Source organism: Leptodactylus fuscus, chromosome 2 (genome assembly GCF_031893055.1).
Source record: "Leptodactylus fuscus isolate aLepFus1 chromosome 2, aLepFus1.hap2, whole genome shotgun sequence".
Classification (NCBI taxonomy): Eukaryota; Metazoa; Chordata; class Amphibia; order Anura; family Leptodactylidae; genus Leptodactylus; species Leptodactylus fuscus.
Genome location: NC_134266.1, coordinates 229,684,973 through 229,707,729, shown reverse-complemented (window position 1 = coordinate 229,707,729; position 22,757 = coordinate 229,684,973). Strand labels below are relative to the sequence as shown.

Here is a 22,757-nt window from a genome sequence, read left to right as displayed (position 1 = left end):
TTTTTCATTCGAACCCGATCTCGATCCCAATTCTGATCCCAATGCAAGTCAATGGGATTTTTTTATTAATCGGAGATCGGATTTTAAAAGCAATCCTATTCACTATACAGCATGGAATCTAACAATTGAACGCTTTAATTGTTAGAATCCACGCTGTGTAGTGAATCACTAAGTAGCCAGAGGATTTTCTTTTAATCCTCTGGCTACTTAGTCCCCCCTGGTGTCCACTTACCTGCAGAGATGGCTCCGGTGTTCTTCTTCGCCTTGCTGCCGCTCCACGCTGCTCTTCTCGCCTCGCTGCCCCCTGCCTCCCAGATTAGGAGAGTGTGAGCGGGTTAGGAGAGAGTGGGCGGGTACTTTGAGGGGAGACGTCACGTCTCCCCGCCTTGTACCCACCCACACTCTCCTAAGCCACAAGCCCCGTCTTCCTAGCTCTTTAAACACTAACCCGGGAGGCGGCGGCAGCGAGGCGAGAAGAGCAGCGTGGAGCGGCAGCGAGGCGAAGAAGAAGGAGAACACCGGGCACTGGACCAGCCATCTCTGCAGGTAAGTAGCTACTAGAGATGTTAGTTTAGTCTCCCATTAGAATGAATGTAGGCAGCTGGCGCGCAGGGAGTTAAGGCTGTGTGCCGGCTGCTTCCATTCATTCCTATGGAACCGCAGCGGAGCCTTCACACTGAGTATACACTCCACTCAAAATGCAGTGCAAAGCATTGTGGGAAATAGTACCGATCTTGGTCCCACCTAAAAAGATCATGTTTGGAATTCCGATCGCGATCATGAAATTTTCTCGATCGCCGATTGGAATCCGATCTTTTCCAAACATGATCGCTCAACCCTAATGTATACCCATTGTGTTTTTGCTGCGTTTTTTCCTACAGTGTTTTTTTAAGCTGCATTTTGCTTGGTGGGGCCTTAGCCTAAAATGGTTTACCCATGAACATATCCCTATTTATAAGGTAGACAATTAAAAGTTGTAAAATCATTAAATATTCTGCATAGTTTTAAAGTATTTCTGGAGCCATCATAGTCATGACATTTTTTTGAAGTCCCCTTTAAGACTGGGGCCCCGCGTAGCATAAATCCCGCAATTTGCCACCAGCAAAAACCACTGCATTTTACAATACCTGCAATGTATATGGGGTTCTGGCTAATCCCATCCACACATTACAGAAAAATATCTGCAGCGGACACAGTGTGATTTCAAAAACGTCACATTTTTGTAAATAGCACAGTGTGAATTATAGTTATGGAAATTCTGCTGCTTTCTGTATAGGTATAATAGAAACAGAAAGTCCACAGACGAAAAACTCAGTGAACTTTATGTGGAAAACGCTACGGAAAAAAACATGGTGCATTTCCATTGTGGTCGCTTTTTCACTGCAGCGCGCTATGTCGGGCCTTAGCCTAATATTAGTAGTCTGTCACTTGCTTTTCTGGACTATTTTGTAATTGCTTAGACTTTTCTCAGGTTCGCCAGCAGTAAAGTTTCAGATCTGGTTCTCATTGCTGTTCAGTGCCGTCCAAGAGCCCTAGAAATCTCTTTGTAATGATTCTAAGCCTGATAATTCAGTGACTTTTTTTCTCATCTCCTCTGGAATTTCCTTTGATTGTGGAAAACTCTGTGTGTTTCTGCTTCCTGTTGAAGGTGAGATTCAGTATCTGGAGAGGTTACATGGCTCACTGCAATAAATCTTTCCTGTGTTCTATAATATGTCTGCACATTTACTGCGAATCGCCACAGCAAAATACATTAATGCATTTGCAGCACCTACAAAGTGAATGAGATTCTGGATAATCCCAATCCATATATTGCAGAAAAAATATGCTGCAGAATATCGCGGCATGTCAACTATACCAACGGAAATGCTGGCGTTTTCCGTACAGGTTTAATAAAGGATGAAAATTTGTTGAGAAAAACTCAGTAAAAAATTCAAATGGTTCATTCCCCCTCTGGTGACGCTGCTAACACTAGCTGGCAAATACCACCACAAATTACAGCTGACGGGTGGGGTTCCCGCAGTGTGACAGTCTATATTATGGCTCTTCCAACGCAATGGAATTTTCCTACACAAACAAACCCTTCAAGGTTTGCTCATACTGATTTTTAAGAAATGCTAGAAACGATCTCTGCAACTTGAACCAGAAATTAAAGGATTTCTCTCCTTTCCAGAAATAGACATGTATTCTCTACTAGAGGGAGGACCCGGCTTCGCACGGGTATATTACATTTTATGTTTGTGTAGTGGCCCCATAAGAATTGTCCAGTTTTGCACTGGTGTATTTTGTATGTTGTTTGTGTGTATGTCCATAAGCGTCATGTGATTATGTGTATCTGATTTTGAATGTCAGTGAAAAACCTGTTGTTAGTTGTTATGGATATCTGGAGTAAAACTGTATCTAATCTTCCCCGTGTAGTACTGTGTTTAGATGCAAGTATCCAATCCTTGTTGGTGTGGTACTTTGTGCAGATGCACATATCTAATCCTCCCCGTGTGGTATTGTGTGAAGAGGCACATATCTAATCCTCGAGTAAGTGAAACTGTGTGCAGACGCGTGTATCTAATACTCTGGCGTGTGGTACTGTGTGCAGATGCGCGTATCTAATACTCTGGCTTGTGGTACTGTGTGCAGATGCGCGTATCTAATCCTCCCCCATGTGGAACTGTGTGCTGAGACGCGTATCTAATTCTCTGGCATGTCGCACTGTGTGCAGAGGCCTGTATCTAATCCTTCAAAGTGTGGTACTGTGTTCAGATGCATGTATCTAATCCTCCCCTGTGTGGTATTGTGTGAAGAGGCGCGTATCTAATCCTATGGCGTGTGGAACTGTGTGTAGACGCATGTATCTAATCCTACAGCATGTGGTACTGTATGCAGACGTGTACATCTAATCCTATGGCATGTACAACTGTGTGAAGATGCATGTATTTATTCCTCTGGCGTGTGGATCTGTAAGCAGACGCACGTATCTAATCCTACGGCATGTGGTACTGTGTGCAGACCTGCTTATCCAATCCTCTGGCATGTGGTATTGTGTGCAGACGCATGTATCCAATCCCGTATGGTACTGGGTGCAGACGCGCATATCTAATCCTCCAGCGTGTTAAACTGTGTGCAGATGCACGTATCTAATACTACGGCATGTGGTACAGTGTGCAGACATGCGTTTCTAATCCTCCGGCATATGGAACTGTGTGCAGATGTGCATATCCAATCCTCTGGCGTGTGGTACCGTGTGCAGATGTGCATATCTAATCCTTCCCCGTGTGATACTGTGTGTAGAAACGCATATCTAATCCTCTGGTGGTGGTACTATGTGAAGACATGCATATCTAATCCTCCAGCGTGTTGAACTGTGTGCAGATGTGCATATCTAATCCTCCCCCATGTGGTACTTAGAGCAGACACACGTATCTAATCCTTCAGCGTGTGCAACTGTGTGCAGACACGCACATCTAACCCTCGGTCGTGTGGTACTGTGTGCAGACGCGCGTATTTAATCCTCCCCTGTGTGGTATTGTGTGAAGAGGCACGTATCTAATCCTACAGCGTGTGGAACTGTGTGTAGACGCACGTATCTAATCCTACAGCATGTGGTACTGTGCGCAGACACGCGTATCTAATCCTACGGCATGCGGTACTGTGTGTAGACGCGCGTATCTAATCCTATGGCATGTGGTACTGTGTACAGACGCGTGTATCTAATCCTATGGCGTGTACAACTGTGTGAAGACACGTGTAACTAATCCTCCCCTGTGTGGTATTGTGTGAAGAGGCGCGTATCTAATCCTACGGCGCGTGGAACTGTGTGTAGACGCGCGTATCCAATCCCCCGGCATGTGGTACTGTGTGCAGACACGCATATCTAATCCTATGGCATGTGGTACTGTGTGTAGACACGCGTATCTAATCCTCCCCCGTGTGGTACTGTGTGCAGACGCGCGTATCTAATCCTCCCCCGTGTGATACTGTGTGCTGAGACGCGTATCTAATTCTCTGGCATGTCGCACTGTGTGCAGAGGCCTGTATCTAATCCTTCAAAGTGTGGTACTGTGTTCAGATGCATGTATCTAATCCTCCCCTGTGTGGTATTGTGTGAAGAGGCGCGTATCTAATCCTATGGCGTGTGGAACTGTGTGTAGACGCATGTATCTAATCCTACAGCATGTGGTACTGTATGCAGACGTGTACATCTAATCCTATGGCATGTACAACTGTGTGAAGATGCATGTATTTATTCCTCTGGCGTGTGGATCTGTAAGCAGACGCACGTATCTAATCCTACAGCATGTGGTACTGTGTGCAGACCTGCTTATCCAATCCTCTGGCATGTGGTATTGTGTGCAGACGCATGTATCCAATCCCCCGGCGTATGGTACTGGGTGCAGACGCGCATATCTAATCCTCCAGCGTGTTAAACTGTGTGCAGATGCACGTATCTAATACTACGGCATGTGGTACAGTGTGCAGACATGCGTTTCTAATCCTCCGGCGTATGGAACTGTGTGCAGATGTGCATATCCAATCCTCTGGCGTGTGGTACCGTGTGCAGATGTGCATATCTAATCCTTCCCCGTGTGATACTGTGTGTAGAAACGCATATCTAATCCTCTGGTGGTGGTACTATGTGAAGACATGCATATCTAATCCTCCAGCGTGTTGAACTGTGTGCAGATGTGCATATCTAATCCTCCCCATGTGGTACTTAGAGCAGACACACGTATCTAATCCTTCAGCGTGTGCAACTGTGTGCAGACACGCACATCTAACCCTCGGTCGTGTGGTACTGTGTGCAGACGCGCGTATTTAATCCTCCCCTGTGTGGTATTGTGTGAAGAGGCACGTATCTAATCCTACAGCGTGTGGAACTGTGTGTAGACGCACGTATCTAATCCTACGGCATGTGGTACTGTGCGCAGACACGCGTATCTAATCCTACGGCATGCGGTACTGTGTGTAGACGCGCGTATCTAATCCTACGGCATGTGGTACTGTGTACAGACGCGTGTATCTAATCCTATGGCGTGTACAACTGTGTGAAGACACGTGTAACTAATCCTCCCCTGTGTGGTATTGTGTGAAGAGGCGCGTATCTAATCCTACGGCGTGTGGAACTGTGTGTAGATGTGCGTATCCAATCCCCCGGCATGTGGTACTGTGTGCAGACACGCGTATCTAATCCTATGGCATGTGCTACTGTGTGTAGACACGCGTATCTAATCCTCCCCCGTGTGGTACTGTGTGTAGACGCGCGTATCTAATCCTCCCCCATGTGATACTGTGTGCTGAGACGCGTATCTAATTCTCTGGCTTGTGGTACTGTGTGCAGAGGCATGTATCTCATCCTCCAAAGTGTGATACTGTGTGCACACACACGTATCTAATCCTCCCCTGTGTGGTATTGTGTGAAGAGGCGCGTATCTAATTCTTCGGCGTGTGGAACTATGTGTAGACGCGCGTATCTAATCCTACTGCATGTGGTACTGTGTGCAGACACGTGTATCTAATCCTATGGCGTGTACAACTGTGTGCAGACACACGTATCTAATCCTCTGGAGTGTGGAACTGTGTGTAGACGCGTGTATCTAATCCTTCGGCATGTGGAACCGTGTGCAGAAGTGCGTATTTAATCCTCTGGTGTGTGGGACTGTGTGCAGACCCATGTATCTAATCCTGTGGCGTGTGATACTGTGTGCTGATCTGTGTATCTAATCCTCTGATGCGTGTATCTCAGTTTGGATATCAGTGTTGTATTGTGCATGTGGAGTGACCGTGTGTATTGCAGTTGGAATATGAGTGAAAGACTTGCAGGTTTGTATTGGCTAAGGGTGGGGGGCACTGTGTTTGGAATGCTGTATCTCAGCAACGGTACGTCCGAGCGAGCTGGAGTCTCGTCTTAAACCTTCCCGGATAACTGAAGTATCTCTGTACCAAATTTGGTGAAGATTGGTCCAGTCGTTTGGTTCGCATTAGAGAACAGACAGACAGACAGACAGACAGACAGAAATTCATTTTTATAATATAGGGAGATATAAGTTGGTAAAGATGTTACAAAACTATTTTCTTTAGGAACAATCCCAGCAAAGCACAAACCTATAATAATACAGTTATTTCCCAGAATTTCCCAGAATGTTTTTAGCAAGGAACAGAAAGACATCCAGCCAGATGCTTAAAGGAACACTTAAGGCCCTATCACAGGAGCTGATGCAGAATGATAGAACACATTGGGGTTGGGGGGGGGTTATTAATGGGGTTGTCCAGGCTAAAATTTAATTTACTAATTAGGCCAGGGGAGGTGAAAAAAATAGAAGAAAACCATACTCACCTGTCCCCGATGCTCCGGTGACTCTGCGCAGTCCTGTCTTGCAGCTCTGTTGTTTTCTTCTGGTAAAAGTACCCGCTGCACGTGACTGCGGAGGTCAGTCAACGTCCTCTGTGGTAGGGAATCGGGATGTTACAGATGTCAACTGCAAAAAGGCAGCTGAGCTGCAGGACCAGACCGCACTGGGAGGACATTGCAGCATTGAGGACAGGTGAGTATGTAATTTTTTTATTTTTTTCACCACCGCTGGCCAAATTAGAAAATATTGTTTAACCTGGACAACCTCTTTAAGGCCCCATGTGGCGTAAATGCTGTAAGTGGACACTATTGTGGTTTTGGAAATCGCAGCATGTCAATTATACCTACAGAAATGCCAGCGGTTTCCCTATAGGTATAATGGAAGCAGAAAGTCTGCAAACAAAACCTCTATGGACTTTATGTTAAAAGCTCTGTGGGAAAACCCACAATGCATTGCCGTCGCAGTTTTCCCACAGCATTTATTTTGCTGTGGCATAATTGGCATAAACACCGCAGAAAAAAACGCAATGTTATACAGTCACAGAAAAGAGGATGGGATTCTAATGAATCTGAACCCCAGTTTGTGGAAAAATATTTGGTGCAGACATGCGGCGATTTCCAAAACTGTTGCGATTTTGGAAATTGCAGCATGTCATTTATACATACAGAAATGCCAGTGGTTTCTCATAGATATAATTAAAGCAGAAAGTCCACGGAGGAGACCTCTCTGAACTTTCTGTGCAAAGCAATGCGAGAAGGACCGCGATGTGTTGCCACTGCGGCTTTTCCTGCAGCGCTTTTTTGCTGTGGGACGCAACGTGGGGCCTTAGACTAAGAGAGTTTTTTCAGGCAGGAAGCAACCTTTTTAATAAAGTGCATTATATGTTGGTCCAGAATCTCACACTCTAGTATGTTGTCTAAAATATTAGTTACTAGAGATGAGCGAGTAGTACTCGATCGAGTAGGTATTCGATCGAATACTATGGTATTTGAAATACTCATACTCAATCGAGTACCACTCGCTATTCGAATGTAAAAGTTCGATGCAGAACCAGCATTGATTGGTCGAATGCTATACAGTCGGCCAGTCAACGCTGGTTCTTCTCCTACCTTTAGAAGTCTTCTCCGTGCAGCTTCTCCGCGGCGTCTTCTGGCTCTGAATTCACTCTGCCAGGCATCGGGCCTGGGCAGAGCCGACTGCGCATGTCCGCTTGTAGTGCAGACATGCACAGTCGGCTCTGCCTAGGCCCGATGCCTGGCAGAGTGAATTCAGAGCCGGAAGATGCCGCGGGGACGCTGCAAGGAGAAGACTTCTCGGAGGATCCAGCCCGACCCTCATTCGTGGACTTGGTAAGTGTAATTTGATCGAATGTTGCCTACCCCTGAAATGAGCATCATCCGCCCATAGACTATAATAGGGTTCGATATTCAATTCGAGTAATCGAATATTGAGGGGCTACTCGAAACGAATATCGAACCTCGAACATTTTACTGTTCGCTCATCTCTATTAGTGACCATTTAAGTGTAATTTAAGATAGAATTGGATCAAAGGAAAAGAAGTATATAAGGAAGGAAGTGCTGAAATGTGTTTGTGTTTTCGTGAATTTTCCATGCTTTGTACTTCTTTACTACATGAATGTCTTTAAATCAAGTGAACTAGTTAGTGACCTGAAAGGGTTGGATGACGACCCCTATGGGAGCAAAAGTTATGATAGAGACCTATATGTAGTTTTACTCGTCACTTCCATTCCTGAGAAACAGATATAACTAAGAAATAGTTACGGTAAATGGATGATGTATATTATTACATCTAATTATTTTAATTTTAGGAGGCAATGGTTCTTACAAGAAGTAATAAATATCAAGGTGGAGAGTCCTACATAGTTAATAATAACTCAGGTACCCAGTAATAAGTAATGCCGTGAGACTATCTGATGACGGAATAAAGGCCACGATAACTGACTGATATGGACAGGAATGTTAAACTATTAGACCGTCTAACTGGTGTTCAGGAATGAAAGGAACTCTTGAACTGGAACAAATGGCGCGGCGGTATTTCTAGAGGAATGTCTATTGTTTAGGAATTATAAAGAGTCTACTTAAAGGGTACATTTCCTGATATTGTGATGGTGAATAAGTTTACACATACACATAGACACGCATTTCAGCCTTCATTACTTGCAATTCCTGGGCCCCAAATGAAAAATCTGTGACCAGACAGCCACTTATGTGCCATTTACGATGTCCTTCCCCTTTCCCTTCTTTGCTATAATACTGTTCTGTGGTCATGTGGCAGGGGGGCCTTTGGGCTAAATTCTGTCATGTAAAAAAAGATATTTTCTCAGGTCTAAAATGCCCCCCATACCAATAATATAGCTGTGTAGAGGCCTTTGATAGTAGCAGAAAAATACACGTGCTGCCACAAGTTGATGAAGCAATTCAGAAATAATCCTGTTTTTATAGTTATGCAAATCAGCCTCAAAGTGCATAAATTTGTACCCAATTCGCCCACAGACAGTTGTAACCAAACAGAAAACTGAACATTTTATTCAAATCTAAAGGGTTGGCATTGGATGGCAAGAGACCCTGGGTCTGTCTGTAGGTAAATTGGCCCACGCCTGATCCTCTTGCTTTGCATATCTAAAAATTATGATGAACGCTGCATTGCTTCATCGGTTTGTAACCACAAGGGTAGGTTTCTACCCCCTGTAATCTGAATAAAAGATGCTTCCTCTATTACAAAAATATGTATTATTATTTATTATTTTTCCATTGCTTAAAAATAAGACCAATCTTATAAAAAGGATTTTTTTAAAAAAAGCATTCTTACTATTTTTAAAAGGTTTTGCTATTCTGTGCTTGGACTACCTTTTGCACTTCCAGATATGAATGGAGTTTCATTTGTCTGTCCTGACCACTGCTTCATTCAGAATGAGGGACAAAACACCCCCATTCTCCTGATTGGTGGGGGTCTCAGTAGTCAGGTCTTCACCAATCTGCAAGTTATCCTCTATCTTATGTATCGGGAATAAGTTCTATCATTAGAATCCCTTTTTTACCTAAAAACACATCGGAATAGCCTTATGAAAGTCTATCCTTCTCTTACCTTTATTATTCTGATCTGCGCTGCCATTCCTGAGAAGTTTCTTATTTATTCCATATGTAAATTAGTTTTCAGACAGCACAAGGGGCGTCCCCTGTGCTGTCTGAAAACTCTCCAGTGACGCCTCTGTCTTCTGTTGACCGCCTCTTTGCCGCGTCACTAGCCTCATCTTCATCTAAAAGTGCCGACTGCACATGTCCGTCAGCCATTTTCCTATGGCTTAACGGATGCTCGTATAAGATGGCAATACTCCTTTAGCATATTCTGTACCATTCAAGAATGCTGCCACATGACCGTAACCATGTCTCTGCCCAATAATCCCCTAGAAAAGACACAAACACAGCTTTTTTGTAGTTAGTGGGATTGGTCACAGCTTTATTTGTTGTAACAGTTTAACATAAACTTTGACCTGATATGTATAAACAACCATCTTATCCATGTCCCTGCGTACATCTACTCCTCTTGTAACTTCTTCAGAAAGCCACCACTATCCGACAGAGAGCATGTAGACCATCAACTTGCTATCCATGGGACATAGAAAGACTATCACACCATGTAGTGACAACTGCAAAGAAAGAAAGAAAGAAAACCACAATGGCCAAAACCAATAAAGAATCGAAAAAAAACAAAACATGAGGGCAAGGATGGGTGGGCGTTCCTCTCGTCATCCATTGGCAGAAAGTGAGTGACCTCTTTCCACATGCCCCCAATATATATGTATGACACCACCTCCTAATTGAATACCTTCCATGACCACAACGGTGGAGCCCCATATTTGAAACATAACTCATCCCTGGCACCTTTAGCTGCCCAGCAGTCCTGGACATTTTCCCTTGGCACTGCTAGGGCTCCTAATCCTTCATGGAGTCACCATTCCCCTATCTCACAAACACTAGAACCAGCACCATTAGAGAAAACATCTAGCCATTTACTGTAGTATCCTATCCTACTAATATTATAAATGTGAAAGTTTGTATGTTTCTTACTGAATCACACAAAAACGGATGAACAGATTTGAATGAAATTTGGCACATAGATAGTTTGTAACCTCGATTAACACATAGGCTACTTTTTATCCCAGTAAATGACATGGCTTCATGACTGTTATGAATTTATGTTCACATACTATATTACACTGCTCTTGCAGTAGCTTATCTCAGGTTCTGATGAAGCCAGGTCTATCTTTCTATGTAAACACTCAGCTAACCCTCAGTCCATTCTGTACCTGCATTTGCATATTATCTGATCAGCTCCAGGCAACATGGATACATTGGATGGGAAAACACCTTTAATCCAAATTGGCAGTTTGCTACTTTTAAACATGCCCAGAAAAAGAAAATCTAATTTGTCGCAAAATTCTAAAATAAAGAGAGCTATGAAGCTAGCTAGCATCTCAGCGAGCTGCTGAGATGCCAGAACAATCACAGGCACAGCGCAAGGAACGAGTTCAGTGGCAGACGAGCTTGACAGCTGCTGAAACACCGGAGCAGGCGGATCATCGACGCTAACAACACGCTCAATTATATGGCGTCCCAGCGGGCTGAAATGCTGGAACAATCACAGGCACAGCACGAGGAATGAGTTTAGCGGCAGGCCAGTTTGACAGCTGCCGAAATGCTGGAGCAGGTGGATTATTAACGCCAACAACACGCTCATTATATGGCTTCTCAGTGAGCTGTTGAGATCACGGGCACAGCGTGAGGAATGAGTTCAGTGGCAGGCCAGCTTGACAGTTGTCGAAACACCAGAGCAGGTAAATCATCAACACCAACAACACGCTCATTATATGGCGTCCCAGTGAGCTGCTGAGATACCAGAACAATCACAGGCACGGCATGAGGAACAAGTTCAGCAGCAGGACAGCTTAAGAGCTGCCAAAACGCCGGGGCAGGCAAACCATCGACGGCAACAATTTGCTGAATATAGGCAGATCATCGATGCCAACAACACACAGACGAAATCGCGGGCAGAGGCTAGTTAACAATAAAAGGGCAGTCTGCCAGAATGGGATCTGTTTGTATAGTGTATCTCTCACAGTGGGGGGTCCTGTTCAGTGTAGGAGGAAAATCGGGAGCCTGTAAATATGTGAGGTTTACATAAACTCCATGCAGATATTTCCCTTGGCCTGATTCAAACCCAGGGCCCTATTGTTTCAAGGCTACAATACTAACCATTATCCCAAACTGCCGTCTGTAAACAGTGACATGAAAAAGACAGAAAATCACCCTGTCTTGTTTTACACTGACAGCTTATAAACTACTGGGATGAGCGAGAGTGGTGAAAAGTCTCTGGAAAAACTCAGCTCGATTTCCATTTGCCAGTTTAGACGACACTTGGATGAATATTGAAGCTCGAGATTCTTTTTACTGTTCTTAGATTACTATCAGAGCTGGACAGGCCCACGTTCTCGGGGCAGCCACAATAGAGAACATATATTCCACAACGACAACCCCAAGTGCCAGTCACTTGCGATTTTTGAGGTTACTTCACAAATAAGCTCTTTAGATGACTGTACAGATTGGCTAAATCTGAATGGAGAAGCAGGGGCAGACAACCTTTGGCCAGCCAGCTGATGTAAAACTACAACTCCCAGCATGCATACTTGCTCTGCTGTGCTTGGAACTACCATGACAGTGAATGGAGCATGTTGGGAGTTGTAGTTTCATAGCAGCTGGAGTGCGGAAGGTTGCTGACCCCTGATCTAGTGTGAATGGGGTTCTCACAGTTACCCCAGTGGCAGATATGGGGGGAGAGAGGGATCAGGCAGTCAGATTTTTAGCACGCCTGATGCTTTTGTTCCTGGAGAGATGCCTGGCAGTGCTTATTCCTCTCCCCTCATCCAGAATACACGTACACTTGGCAAAGCCTGTATATGTATATGGGGAAGTAGAGGAGAAAAAGCCATTCAGCAAACAACTATGTACAGCAAGTCTTATTCTTTCCTGTTGATAATGACCTGTGTGCAAAGGAAATAGCAGCAAATACTTGTTCAGTATTGCTAGAATAATAGAATAGAATACCAGAATAATTGTCGTCCCAATACAGACCAATCCGACATACTTACTACTACCAGAAATACCACGACCTGGATAATTGGTAACCTTTGTTGACTCCTGATAGACAACGTGACTCCATTAGTTGTAATTGGTTGTTTTACTTTGCTTTGATAGGAAAGATTCCTCTAAAGTGGGTCAGAAGATTGCAGGTGCAGTACTCGCAGGGGGTGAGCTGCCCAAACCCTGCAGAAGCTAATCAACTGCAGCAAAACTCATCCAATGGACATACTATGGATTTTATACCTATAGCAGGTCTTCACTGTGGTTTGGTTAATGGAATCGCTAAATCTAGGTCCACATGGCGACTTTGAACGCCCCTCTCATAACTACCAAAGCTCATCATGTGTGCTCTGCATCTCCTTAAAGGGGTTGTCCCATCTCAAGGATCCTATCTATACTGGTAGTTTTTGTAAATTGAAGACTTTTCCTAAATATATTGCTTTAAAAAATTCTGCTTTGTTTGCCTGCAATGTGATCTTATTCCTCCCATTGTTTACACAGCAGTGCTGTAACCACGAACCGATAGGACAAGTGATGACACTTACTCACTGCTCGGCAGGACAATCGATCAGCTAATTACAGTTTGCTAATAAAGCCTGGTCTGTTATCTCTCTATGTACACACACAGATAACACTGATACTGTTCTTTACAATCATGTGCATGTTATCTTGCATAAGTATTGTGTGTCCCATTCAGCAAGAGGGAGGAGGGAGAGAGAAATACAGGAAATGAGAAGCAGAGACTGCAGACAGATTGCTGAGACACTGAGATGGGAAAATCCCTTTAACTGATGTTAGCGAATGGAATTGAATCAAAACCTGACGGTGCTACTAACGTCACAAATTGAGCAATGTTGGGGTTTCAATGTGACTCTGTTACCTAACATGAGTGAAAAAGTCACAGGGTGACACTCCCTCCTGACTAGGCCCATTCATTTAGGCCTAATCCGGAGCGGAGGGTATTTTTGGACCAGATTCTGACGTGGCTTCCCGCGTCAAAATGCAGACTTAAAATCCCTGTGTGAACTCAGCTTTACTTGGTTTTTGCCTCAGTGACTTGCAGAGTAATGCAGAAATGCTGCACAGGTGGCGCATGGGGTACACAGGGATATCATCCATGTTCCGTCTGTGCATCGGCCGTGCTTCTGCGGCCACTTTCTTTCAATGAATAGTAACCGAGGAAGCAGGGCTGCGACATCGGACAGGAATAGGACCTGTTCCATATTTTGTGGCACAGACTGTTGGCCCGCACACATGATTGTGTAATTCAGGGCCCTGTGTACGGGCCCATAGAAATGAATGGGTCAGTGTGTTATCCGGAAAAAAATGTTCATACGGTCGTGTACAAGGGGACTAAGGGTGTGTTCTAACATTGCAGCAGTCTCATGCAAACAACACTACGCCAACTTCACAGTCATCAATAATTACACAGTTATGCAAGTAAATACTTCTAGGTGTCGTCCATATGTGCTAGGCCATACCAGACTATTAGTAATTGACATCTGGTTTTGGCCAGCATCTATGTATACTCAGCCCTATTCATTTATCTCTGGGGTAGAGAAGTAGGACTGCAATATGTCTGGATTAGTTCTTTTGATGGTTGTGCTTGAAATTATAACCGAATCATAAAAACATAAGGTGTGTCCACCGCTGACCAGGAGGAATTTGACATTTCATAATCAGGCGACTCAATAGTCAGGGGATTGAAGCAAATCAGGATCATTGAAGAAGTGTTCATATTGCGGAATCCAAGTTAGTTCTAGATCAGCTGAATTCAGTTTTTCCCAGAAATTGAAGAAAACATTTTATACCATTGATCTTCTTGTTTGTCTAGGCTCGTATTGCCACATACAGGTTCATGTCTCTATAGCTGTAGACCTCTTGCTTGTCTCTTCCACATCCTGGTCGAGGCAGGATTTCCCTGGATTTTGTGACTCATGTGTATTAGTCATACCTGGCGTGCATGGGTGAGGGGGTGCAACTGCCACCTAATATCCTGCTTTTATTTTATAAAATATTTTTAGGATATTTTCTTCAGATTTCTTCAGCACGGGCCAAAACAACCAGAGCAGCCCAGATTATATGGATGAGTAATAAAATAAATATCTAAACTGTAGTATACAGTATATATGTGGCTATTAAAGCATTCCTGCAGTCTGAGAAGCTATGTGCAGCTGAGCTCTGCAAATACAGCTGTGGAAAGGCCTTTTGTACAGTATGTCAGCAGTGGGACCACTATATCCAAGGAGGTCGTGAGAGTGCACAGTGGGGACTCGGCTATGGGAGTATGTGCAGTATAATAATGGACTGTTATAGATAAAGCCGAAGTCATGAGTAATAAACCCACCAAACAGGAGCTGCTACTACCAAACATAGCGTGCCACTTAAAGTGACAGTAACCAATAAACAATGTATACCACCTAAAGAGCATATTGAACCTCTGTGTGAGAAAAGAATAAAGGTATTTGTTATTGAGGAAGGTCTCAGGGATATTTTTGTGGGTTGCCGCTTCCTTACATGCTGCTCTGACTGTACACACCACCACAAGCTCCTTCCTGGACTGCTGATCTCTAATATAACCAGGATGATTGTTATTATACATAGAGGTCTATATATTGACCAGGGAATGGTTGGGGGTGGGAGAAGGGGGTGGGCGTGTGTGGTTTGGGGGTACGTGTGTCCTTGGGGTCTTGTCGTTCTTGTTTGGGACATGTGGCTATGGGTGGGTGTAGAGTGGGTGGGTGGTGGGGGTTTAGTAGTCTTTGGGGTCTTACTCTTGTATGGTGGCAGGTGGACACATATTGGGCAGCGATCTCTACAGTGGACTCCTCTTCTCCTAGTAGGGTGTAGAGTTTCCTCTTCTCGTCTGCAGATGTGAAGTCGGGGATGTGGGCACAATGTCTTTCAAAGTAGATATATATGCACTAAAGCACATTACATTAATCAGGATCCTGGAGCTTCGGGTGGTTGTTTCATGGTATATGGAGCCACACCCCGCCCTAAACATGGTGCACTAATCGAAGGCTATGGATATTTATTCCTTCTTTCTGTTATCTTAACCATCAATTCCTGTATACACTCAGCAGACTCCAAGGAATGTAAAACATCCAAAACAGGTCTCTTATCTGTGTAGCACCTGGATAGTGTGTATTTATCTGTAATGACTTCCAGCAAATGGAGAGAATTCTACACAGGAGCTGAAGAAATTGTATTTGTAAATGTATTTTAAAATGTATGTATGTATGTATTATAATATTATGTATAAATGTATTATAATATTATAAATGTATGTATATATACTGGATGTAAATGTATGTATTGTAGATGTATTTTCCCTAAATATGCTCTATTAACAGCATACCTGCAAACATTGTCTGATGTGTACAGTGTGTTGTGCATGTGTTTGGACAAAGCCATGCTCCTTATGAGTATGGTCACATACTCTCTGGGCATTACCATGTCCGGTTTTGTTTGGCACTATGCCCCCTTTCTTGTGACATGGGCACTAAATGTGCTGGCCACGCCCTCTTTTCAGATAAATTCTGCACATAGAGTGCCCAAGTGACTTATAGGCTGAGGCCCCATGTTGCGGAAACCCAGCTTTTTTTGTAGCAGATTTTGTTGCGGTTTTTTGAATCTAAGTCAAAAATGGATTAAGAAAAAGGTAGTACTTTTTAGAGAGTTCCCATTCCTTTTGTAGGCATTTTTGGCTTTGGGTGAAAAAACGGCAACAAAATCTACAACAAAAGCCGCGTTTCCGCAATGTGGAGCCTTAGCCATAAAATGACTGCTATGATGGTGACCCTCTCTTCTAGACATATGGAAGGTTACTGCTTTTTTAGGCAGCCTCTTTGTGCAGTTGGCCTTTTAAAGGTAATCAAATGGATGAGCATTGACTATAATGCCCTGCCATGTGGGCACCAGGAGAAAGTCTATGGATTAGACCTGCTGCTAAGTTTTCATAGTGGAGATCTTGAAAGTTGGCACAGCAGAAACTTCCTAAATATGGGATGGTTTAATGCTGGCACCTGCAGGAATTACTTTGGATTCCCCACTGCTTTGCAACAGTTGAAAGCCATGGTGTGAATTGACATCCCACAGTGCAGGTGACTTGTGATTTGGTGTTGCTACTAGACTAGACAGCGAGTACATGGCAGATAACTGCGAGAGCACCCTGAGCAACCCTAGCCTAAAAAAAGGGGTCTGTAGATCTTAAAGGTGTTCTTCAGTTACAGACAAATAATGATAGACAAATGTTTGTATAATGAAAACTTCTACAAAATTCCAATATTTTCCCAGATTTCCATATCAATTCAAAACGGTCAAATCAGTTTTCTAGATATCTTGTTTGCTGTCATTCATTTTTCTTTCAGTGAATAAAAATGAGTCCATGGTCATGTGATATACATTCCATCGTCATGTGATATACAGTCCTTGGTCATGTGATATACAGTCTGTGGTCATGTGATGAACACTCAGGTGCACAATTTGTCACATTCACAGCATAGTAATCTAAGTAATCAACATCTGCCTTGGAGCAAGGCTCTGCATGGGTGGAGCAGTGGAACCAGGATGGGGTCATGTGGGTGGAGCAGGGTGGTCAGAGATGGTTGCTGCTTGGCCAGACATATTTATAACTCAAGCCAGTTTTCTGGTGTGAGAGTTATACAGGAAATCTATGACAGTTTGGGGCCTTTATTAAGATTGGCATATGAAACGCTGGTCTTTATAAATCTGCCCCAATGAGTATGTGAGGAATTCCAACTTGTTCCTGTGTCCATCTACATTCCATTCTTGGGTGATGCCCAGAGTTCATTCCCTCCTTTGCTGAAAACTGTTATCTATAATGGGATGAAACTTGTGCTCACAAATGATATAGAAGTAAATGAAACTGAGCTGCAATACCAAACACAGCGCATGGATGACAGTGGCACCATTTCAGTTTTCTAGAAAAGTCCTTGCTGTATGTGAATTTTCTAAACACTGCAATTTTATAATACTGATATATTCTATTGGTTAGGACTGAGCATTGAACATATTGATAATCATAAACTATTATTTCTTTCGGTTGGATCACTAGCATCTATTGTTGTGTATTTGGTTATCTAGAAGATAGTCAAAAAACTTGAAAGTCTTCAGTAGTTGATACCTTTTTTAATGATTAACTCATAATTATAACTTAATAATTATAATCGGCTTCTTCTTCAGATATATCTAAGATATAAACGTTATAATCTGTCATCATTATGAGTTAGCCATTAAAAAAGGTATCAACTACTGAAGACTTTCAAGTTTTTTGTTTTTTTATATTTCCTACCCACTGGCTAACACGGTACAAAAACAAACATTTTCCTTATAGAAGATAGTCATACACATTAAAGATGTTGTTCAGGGAGTTGTATTTTATTTATTAGGTATGGGGATCACTGTTGATAGACCTGGGAGGACGGCGATGTCACATCTCCCTGATCAAGTGATCCGAAACATTGCGCATCCTCCTCTATCCTTCCCCAATTTCACAGGTAACTTCCCATGCAATGGCGGCTGAATGCAATCAATTACCTGTGAGATCAGGGGAGGAAGGGGCAGAGCGACTACTTAGGATCATATGACCCGGAGGTCGGAACCCCTGGGTCCATCATTAGCAATTCCTAGACCAGTTTAATGTTGACCAAATCTTCTTTGGCATGAGTGGATGACCATGTAATGTGTACGGTGGTCTCCTAACTGGTTCCCAATGTAATAAGGATTGGGATGTTGGATTTCAATATGTATCTGTCATCGGCTTTCTCCCCCCATTATGAACATGTACATGTAAGGAGGTGTATGGTGAGATTTGTTGGCTGAGTGGCATTCAGCTGATCGCAGTGTAATGTGTATGGTCAGCTTTAAAAGGAGGGGACCTAAAGAGCCCCATACATATAAGAAAAGCCATCTGAAGCCCAGTGGGACAGGCCAACTATCTTACATGTAGAGAGGCCTCCCAACTCTCTCCAACAGATGATGTTGGAGTAAGAAGGATCAGGATCAGGTATGATGATCCTTTTATTCTAAGGGAAGATACGCCCTAGCCAGAGCACTTTTTACAAAAAATGCTGGCTTCATTTAACCATACGAAGTCAATATAAAATCACAACAACTTCTTGAGTACTTAAAACCTGGAATCTTTATTTATTGAAATGCATTGGACAGTCATTGGCTGCTTCCAGGTGGTGGAACAATCATTTGGATTGCAGGACACGTGTGTCGTTGCTTTCTGATACAACTTTTCCATCTATTATCTTTTGTGTGGTTGTGATGACTTTCTTCACCGTCTGTGTTGTTGAGGCTGAAACTGCGTCTTGGAGGCTACAAATAGAGAGCACAAGAAAGATTAGAAGAGTAATTATCTTCTTAGTATTGTGGTCTAGGGGTTAATATTACTGCCCTGGATTGATCTCCAACTAGGGAAACATAATATATTATAAAACACAATTTTACATTCGCCCAAAACTTATGTATTTGTCTGGAGATGGGGGCTAATATAGGAATCAGCAATATATAATGGTGCAACAAGTAATAAAAGGTTCATTCCTTGTCAGATAGAAGATGAAATCTTTGACACTTACTCAAAGTCATCCCCATCGAGGAGACGTCTGTATGTCTGGATTTCGGATTCCAGTCTGAGTTTAGTGTTGAGTAGACTTTGGTACTCGAGCTGTTGTCTCTGGCAGTCACTACGTACTTGCGCTAGTTCTCCTTCAAGAGACTGGGCACTGGCACCTAACATCTCCAGTTCCATAGCATACCGAGATTCAGTTTCATGGAGAGAACCTTCAAGATTTTGTTTCTGTGGAATTAAAAAAAATTGTTTAGTACAGGTACAGTGACAGGCATATAACATGCTTATGTACGAATGCCACCCGTAACAAAAATTGTCGCAAGTGGCATTTTTTTACATTTCACTCGCCACTTTCCTAAAAGGAGATGTGACATGGGTGGGGCCAGTAACTCCATCAGATCACAGGAGGATGGGCCACTCCACCTTTAAGTAAGCTCATAAACTAATAAGTATTTGTCCCTATGCTATTCTATTCACCTTCTTCTTCTTTTCAGTCTCCTAGAAATCTACATTCAGTTTCCCTCCACCCTATCCATTCTCAACGTTATCCAAATTGATCTCCAACTGGACCTTAGCTTGAGTACAGTTGAGCCCCTTTAGCTGCTGGTCCCTATAAGAGTGACTAAGCATGTCTATGTTAGAAAATCTTAGTGGTATGTTATTGATGGATTAATTTTCATAGTTTTTACCTGGTTTCGTAGAGTTTCAAGTTCGATTTCCAGAGACTGTAGGTTGCGTCTTAGCTCTGTTACTGAGGTCCTTGCTGAATGAAGAGCTTCATTGTCCTGGGTTATTTGTACTGTATGTTCCTCCACCTGTGCAGAAAATGAGACATCTTCCACTTAACCACAGTACAGGGAGAATAAATAATTTCTTAGCAAGTCGAGTAAAGTTTATATTATTGAGACGCCGCTCATTAAGTTTTATTTTTTTTACCTTTGTCTGGTACCACTTCTCAGCATCTTCACGGTTCTTCTGTGCCAGTGCATCATACTGCGCTCGGATGTCTGCCATAATTTTACCAAGGTCTTGAGTTTTGGGAGCATCGACCTCCACAGTTACGGCAGAACCAGCTATCTGAGCCATGAGTTGGTTGACCTCCTGCAAAAAAACCCAGAAAGGCGCAAATCAACATAATATCCATACTGTTCACTGGACTTCCATCCTTCCTTACACCTCTCAAAAAATGGGTCAGTCTTTCATAGTTTTATTGCTTACATCTCCATGGCTCTTCTTCAAGAAGATCAGCTCTTCCTTCAGAGACTCAATTTCATTTTCCAAGTTGAGTCGGGAAACATTGGTATCATCGATGACCTTGCGCAGTCCAGTAATATCAGCCTCCACAGACAGTCTGATAGCCAGCTCTGACTCAAACCTAAAGCGACAAAGCAGAGATATTAGGACCTGGACATGGCTTATCTCCATTGCCCTTTTCTGTAATTTCCTTATCTAGATACACTGAGAAAGCAAATTTCAGGTCTATGCCACATCACAATTCAGACCTAACACATGAAGCAAAGTTAATGTTCACCTGCATGAGGTTAACTAAGAAGTAGAAAGCTCACGAGGACACTGAGACTTACTTTACTCTGAAGTCGTCAGCTGCGAGACGCGCGTTGTCGATCTGCAGGACTAGCTGGGAATTCTCCACAGTGCTGTCAAATACCTGTGAGCAGACAAGGAGATAAAATCAGCTAAAAACTCAACCAACACAAAACAAAAGCAATTGAGTCTAACACAATAATTACCTAAGATTTCATGGATCTATAAATCTCAGCAGGTCCAGAAAGTTAAACATCAATGCACATGGTCTGGACCCAGAGTAGACCTTAGATTGTTCTGCTCTTCTCAAGATCTAGACTCTTATCATTATTGCAACTTATAAGCAATTCCAACTGTAGCGTTAGTCTAGTTTTATTAAATCTCAGTGAACTTTATGATTTGGTCAACATAAGTTAGAGATCAGAGATTATATACATATCAGCATTGTCTTGAAGCTCAAATCCTCGGAGCCTTGCTCTATAATTCACTAATGATTTGTTTGCAGTTCTCCATCTCTGGCAGGAAGAGAATCCGCTTAACCTCATCCTGTCCACACCCATCTCTTCATATTTAACTATCTCCATCACTCATAGATCATATTCCAAGACTATATTCTTCCAAAAGTTTTTCTCAAACACTCCATTGTTCGCTATATTTAGAATATATTTAAGAACGATTGTGAAAGTTTCTGTAAACGCTAGTTAAGAGTAATATAATATACATAAAAAAGTCCCCACCTGTTTGCGCAGTTCCTCCAGAGTCTTGAAATATGGGCTCCAGTCCTTAGAGGGTCCCTTCTTTTCCATATGTTGACGAATCTGCAGCTCAAGTTTCTCATTGGCTGATTCAAGGCTACGTACCCTCTCCAGGTAAGATGCCAGGCGGTCATTGAGGTCCTGCATAGTCTCCTTCTCATTTTGGACACCTCCTAGAAGGCTACCTCCAGATGTAAAAGAACTAGAGCCACCACCAAACCCTGAACCTACAGTAGACACCCTGGATACTGAGATCCGGGCCCCTGAGCCTCCTGCTCCAGCATGGACACTAGCAGCACTGCTGCCTCCAGTGAATGGAGTGCTATAGGTAAAGGGGCTCCGTCCTCTTGAGGAATAGGTGGAATAAGAAGAGAAACTCATGTTTACAAGCTAGTGGAATACAAGGACTAACAATGACCACTGGCAAAGAGCTGCTGGCTACTCTGTCCTGCTCTGAGTAGTGCAATTTATACCTAGAGCTCGGCATAGAGGACGGGGGAGTGACACTGCCCTCCTCCCTCTGTAATCCTTCCCACTGGAAGTATTGGCAGGGTGGAGATGCCTAGGGGAAGGGGCAGGTTTCATTCATTCGAGTGTTCAGTACAGAGTACATTATGAGTTTGAGATTTCCTCTAAAATGAAGATTCAAAAAGTAACAAAATTTCAGCCCCATGAACACACGTATGCTGTGACTACAAAGCTCCATAGACATTGTAAGAAAATAGAAGCACCTACACTGGATACAGAAAATACTACCATATAATATTACTATACCCTGAGTGTTCCCCTGCCTGTGCTGCTGAACATCTCCTCTGTGAATGTCTTACCTACATTCTGGCATGGTTGGCCCATGCTCCTTATGTTACCATGAAACAGAATAAAAAACACTTCAGTAGGGAATTACATTGTATATATTATAGTTACATTCTTTTATTAGTAAAATGAATTCTTATGAGCATTGTTCAGGGACAAACTAATGCTAGGTTCACACCAGCGTCACCTCTCCATTGTTCGGAGAGGCGGACTACTAAAACAGCGGTAACACATGGAGCCCGCCGAACCCCATTGCCTATAACGTGTGACTTCCCATTGTGTGAAGTGACTATTTCTTTGTAAATGTATCTTTTCGTCTGTACTTGAATCCTATGAATTGTACAGTGCTGCGGAATATGTTGGCGCTATATAAATAAAATTTGTTATTATTATTATGGGGTCCATTGGGTGTCTATCATTTTTAAACTGAAACGGGTGGAGGAAAAATTCCTCTATGTAAGACTTTGGGCTAGTTTACACGTAGTTTTTTGGACCGGATTTTGACGCGGAATCCGCGTCAAAAAAACGTCTCCCATTGAATTC

At 43.1% G+C, this 22,757-nt stretch overlaps 2 protein-coding genes across 2 annotated transcripts in view; one reads left to right on the top strand and one right to left on the bottom strand.

The window, feature by feature from the left end:
- Positions 1 to 22,757, top strand: part of SPRYD3 (SPRY domain containing 3) — a 422,505-nt gene that overhangs the window by 295,320 nt on the left and 104,428 nt on the right. The window lies entirely within an intron of this gene.
- KRT18 (keratin 18) lies at positions 18,652 to 21,869 on the bottom strand. Its single transcript, XM_075265775.1, has 7 exons — positions 21,384 to 21,869; positions 20,688 to 20,770; positions 20,323 to 20,479; positions 20,041 to 20,205; positions 19,794 to 19,919; positions 19,112 to 19,332; positions 18,652 to 18,851 (listed from the first exon to the last, which is right to left on the bottom strand). The coding sequence occupies exons 1-7, from the start codon at positions 21,780 to 21,782 to the stop codon at positions 18,725 to 18,727; spliced, it is 1,278 nt and encodes a 425-aa protein (XP_075121876.1). The 5' UTR covers positions 21,783 to 21,869; the 3' UTR covers positions 18,652 to 18,724.

Bases quoted from the DNA above. Each gene is read 5' to 3' on its own strand.
- KRT18 (XM_075265775.1), bottom strand. From the start codon at position 21,782: ATGAGTTTCTCTTCTTATTCCACCTATTCCTCAAGAGGACGGAGCCCC. The intron at 20,771-21,383 runs GTGGGGACTTTT...GTCTGCTCACAG, and splicing joins TGGAGGAACTGCGCAAACAG to GTATTTGACAGCACTGTGGA. The intron at 19,920-20,040 runs GTAAAAAAAATA...TTTTCTGCACAG, and splicing joins AGAAGTGGTACCAGACAAAG to GTGGAGGAACATACAGTACA.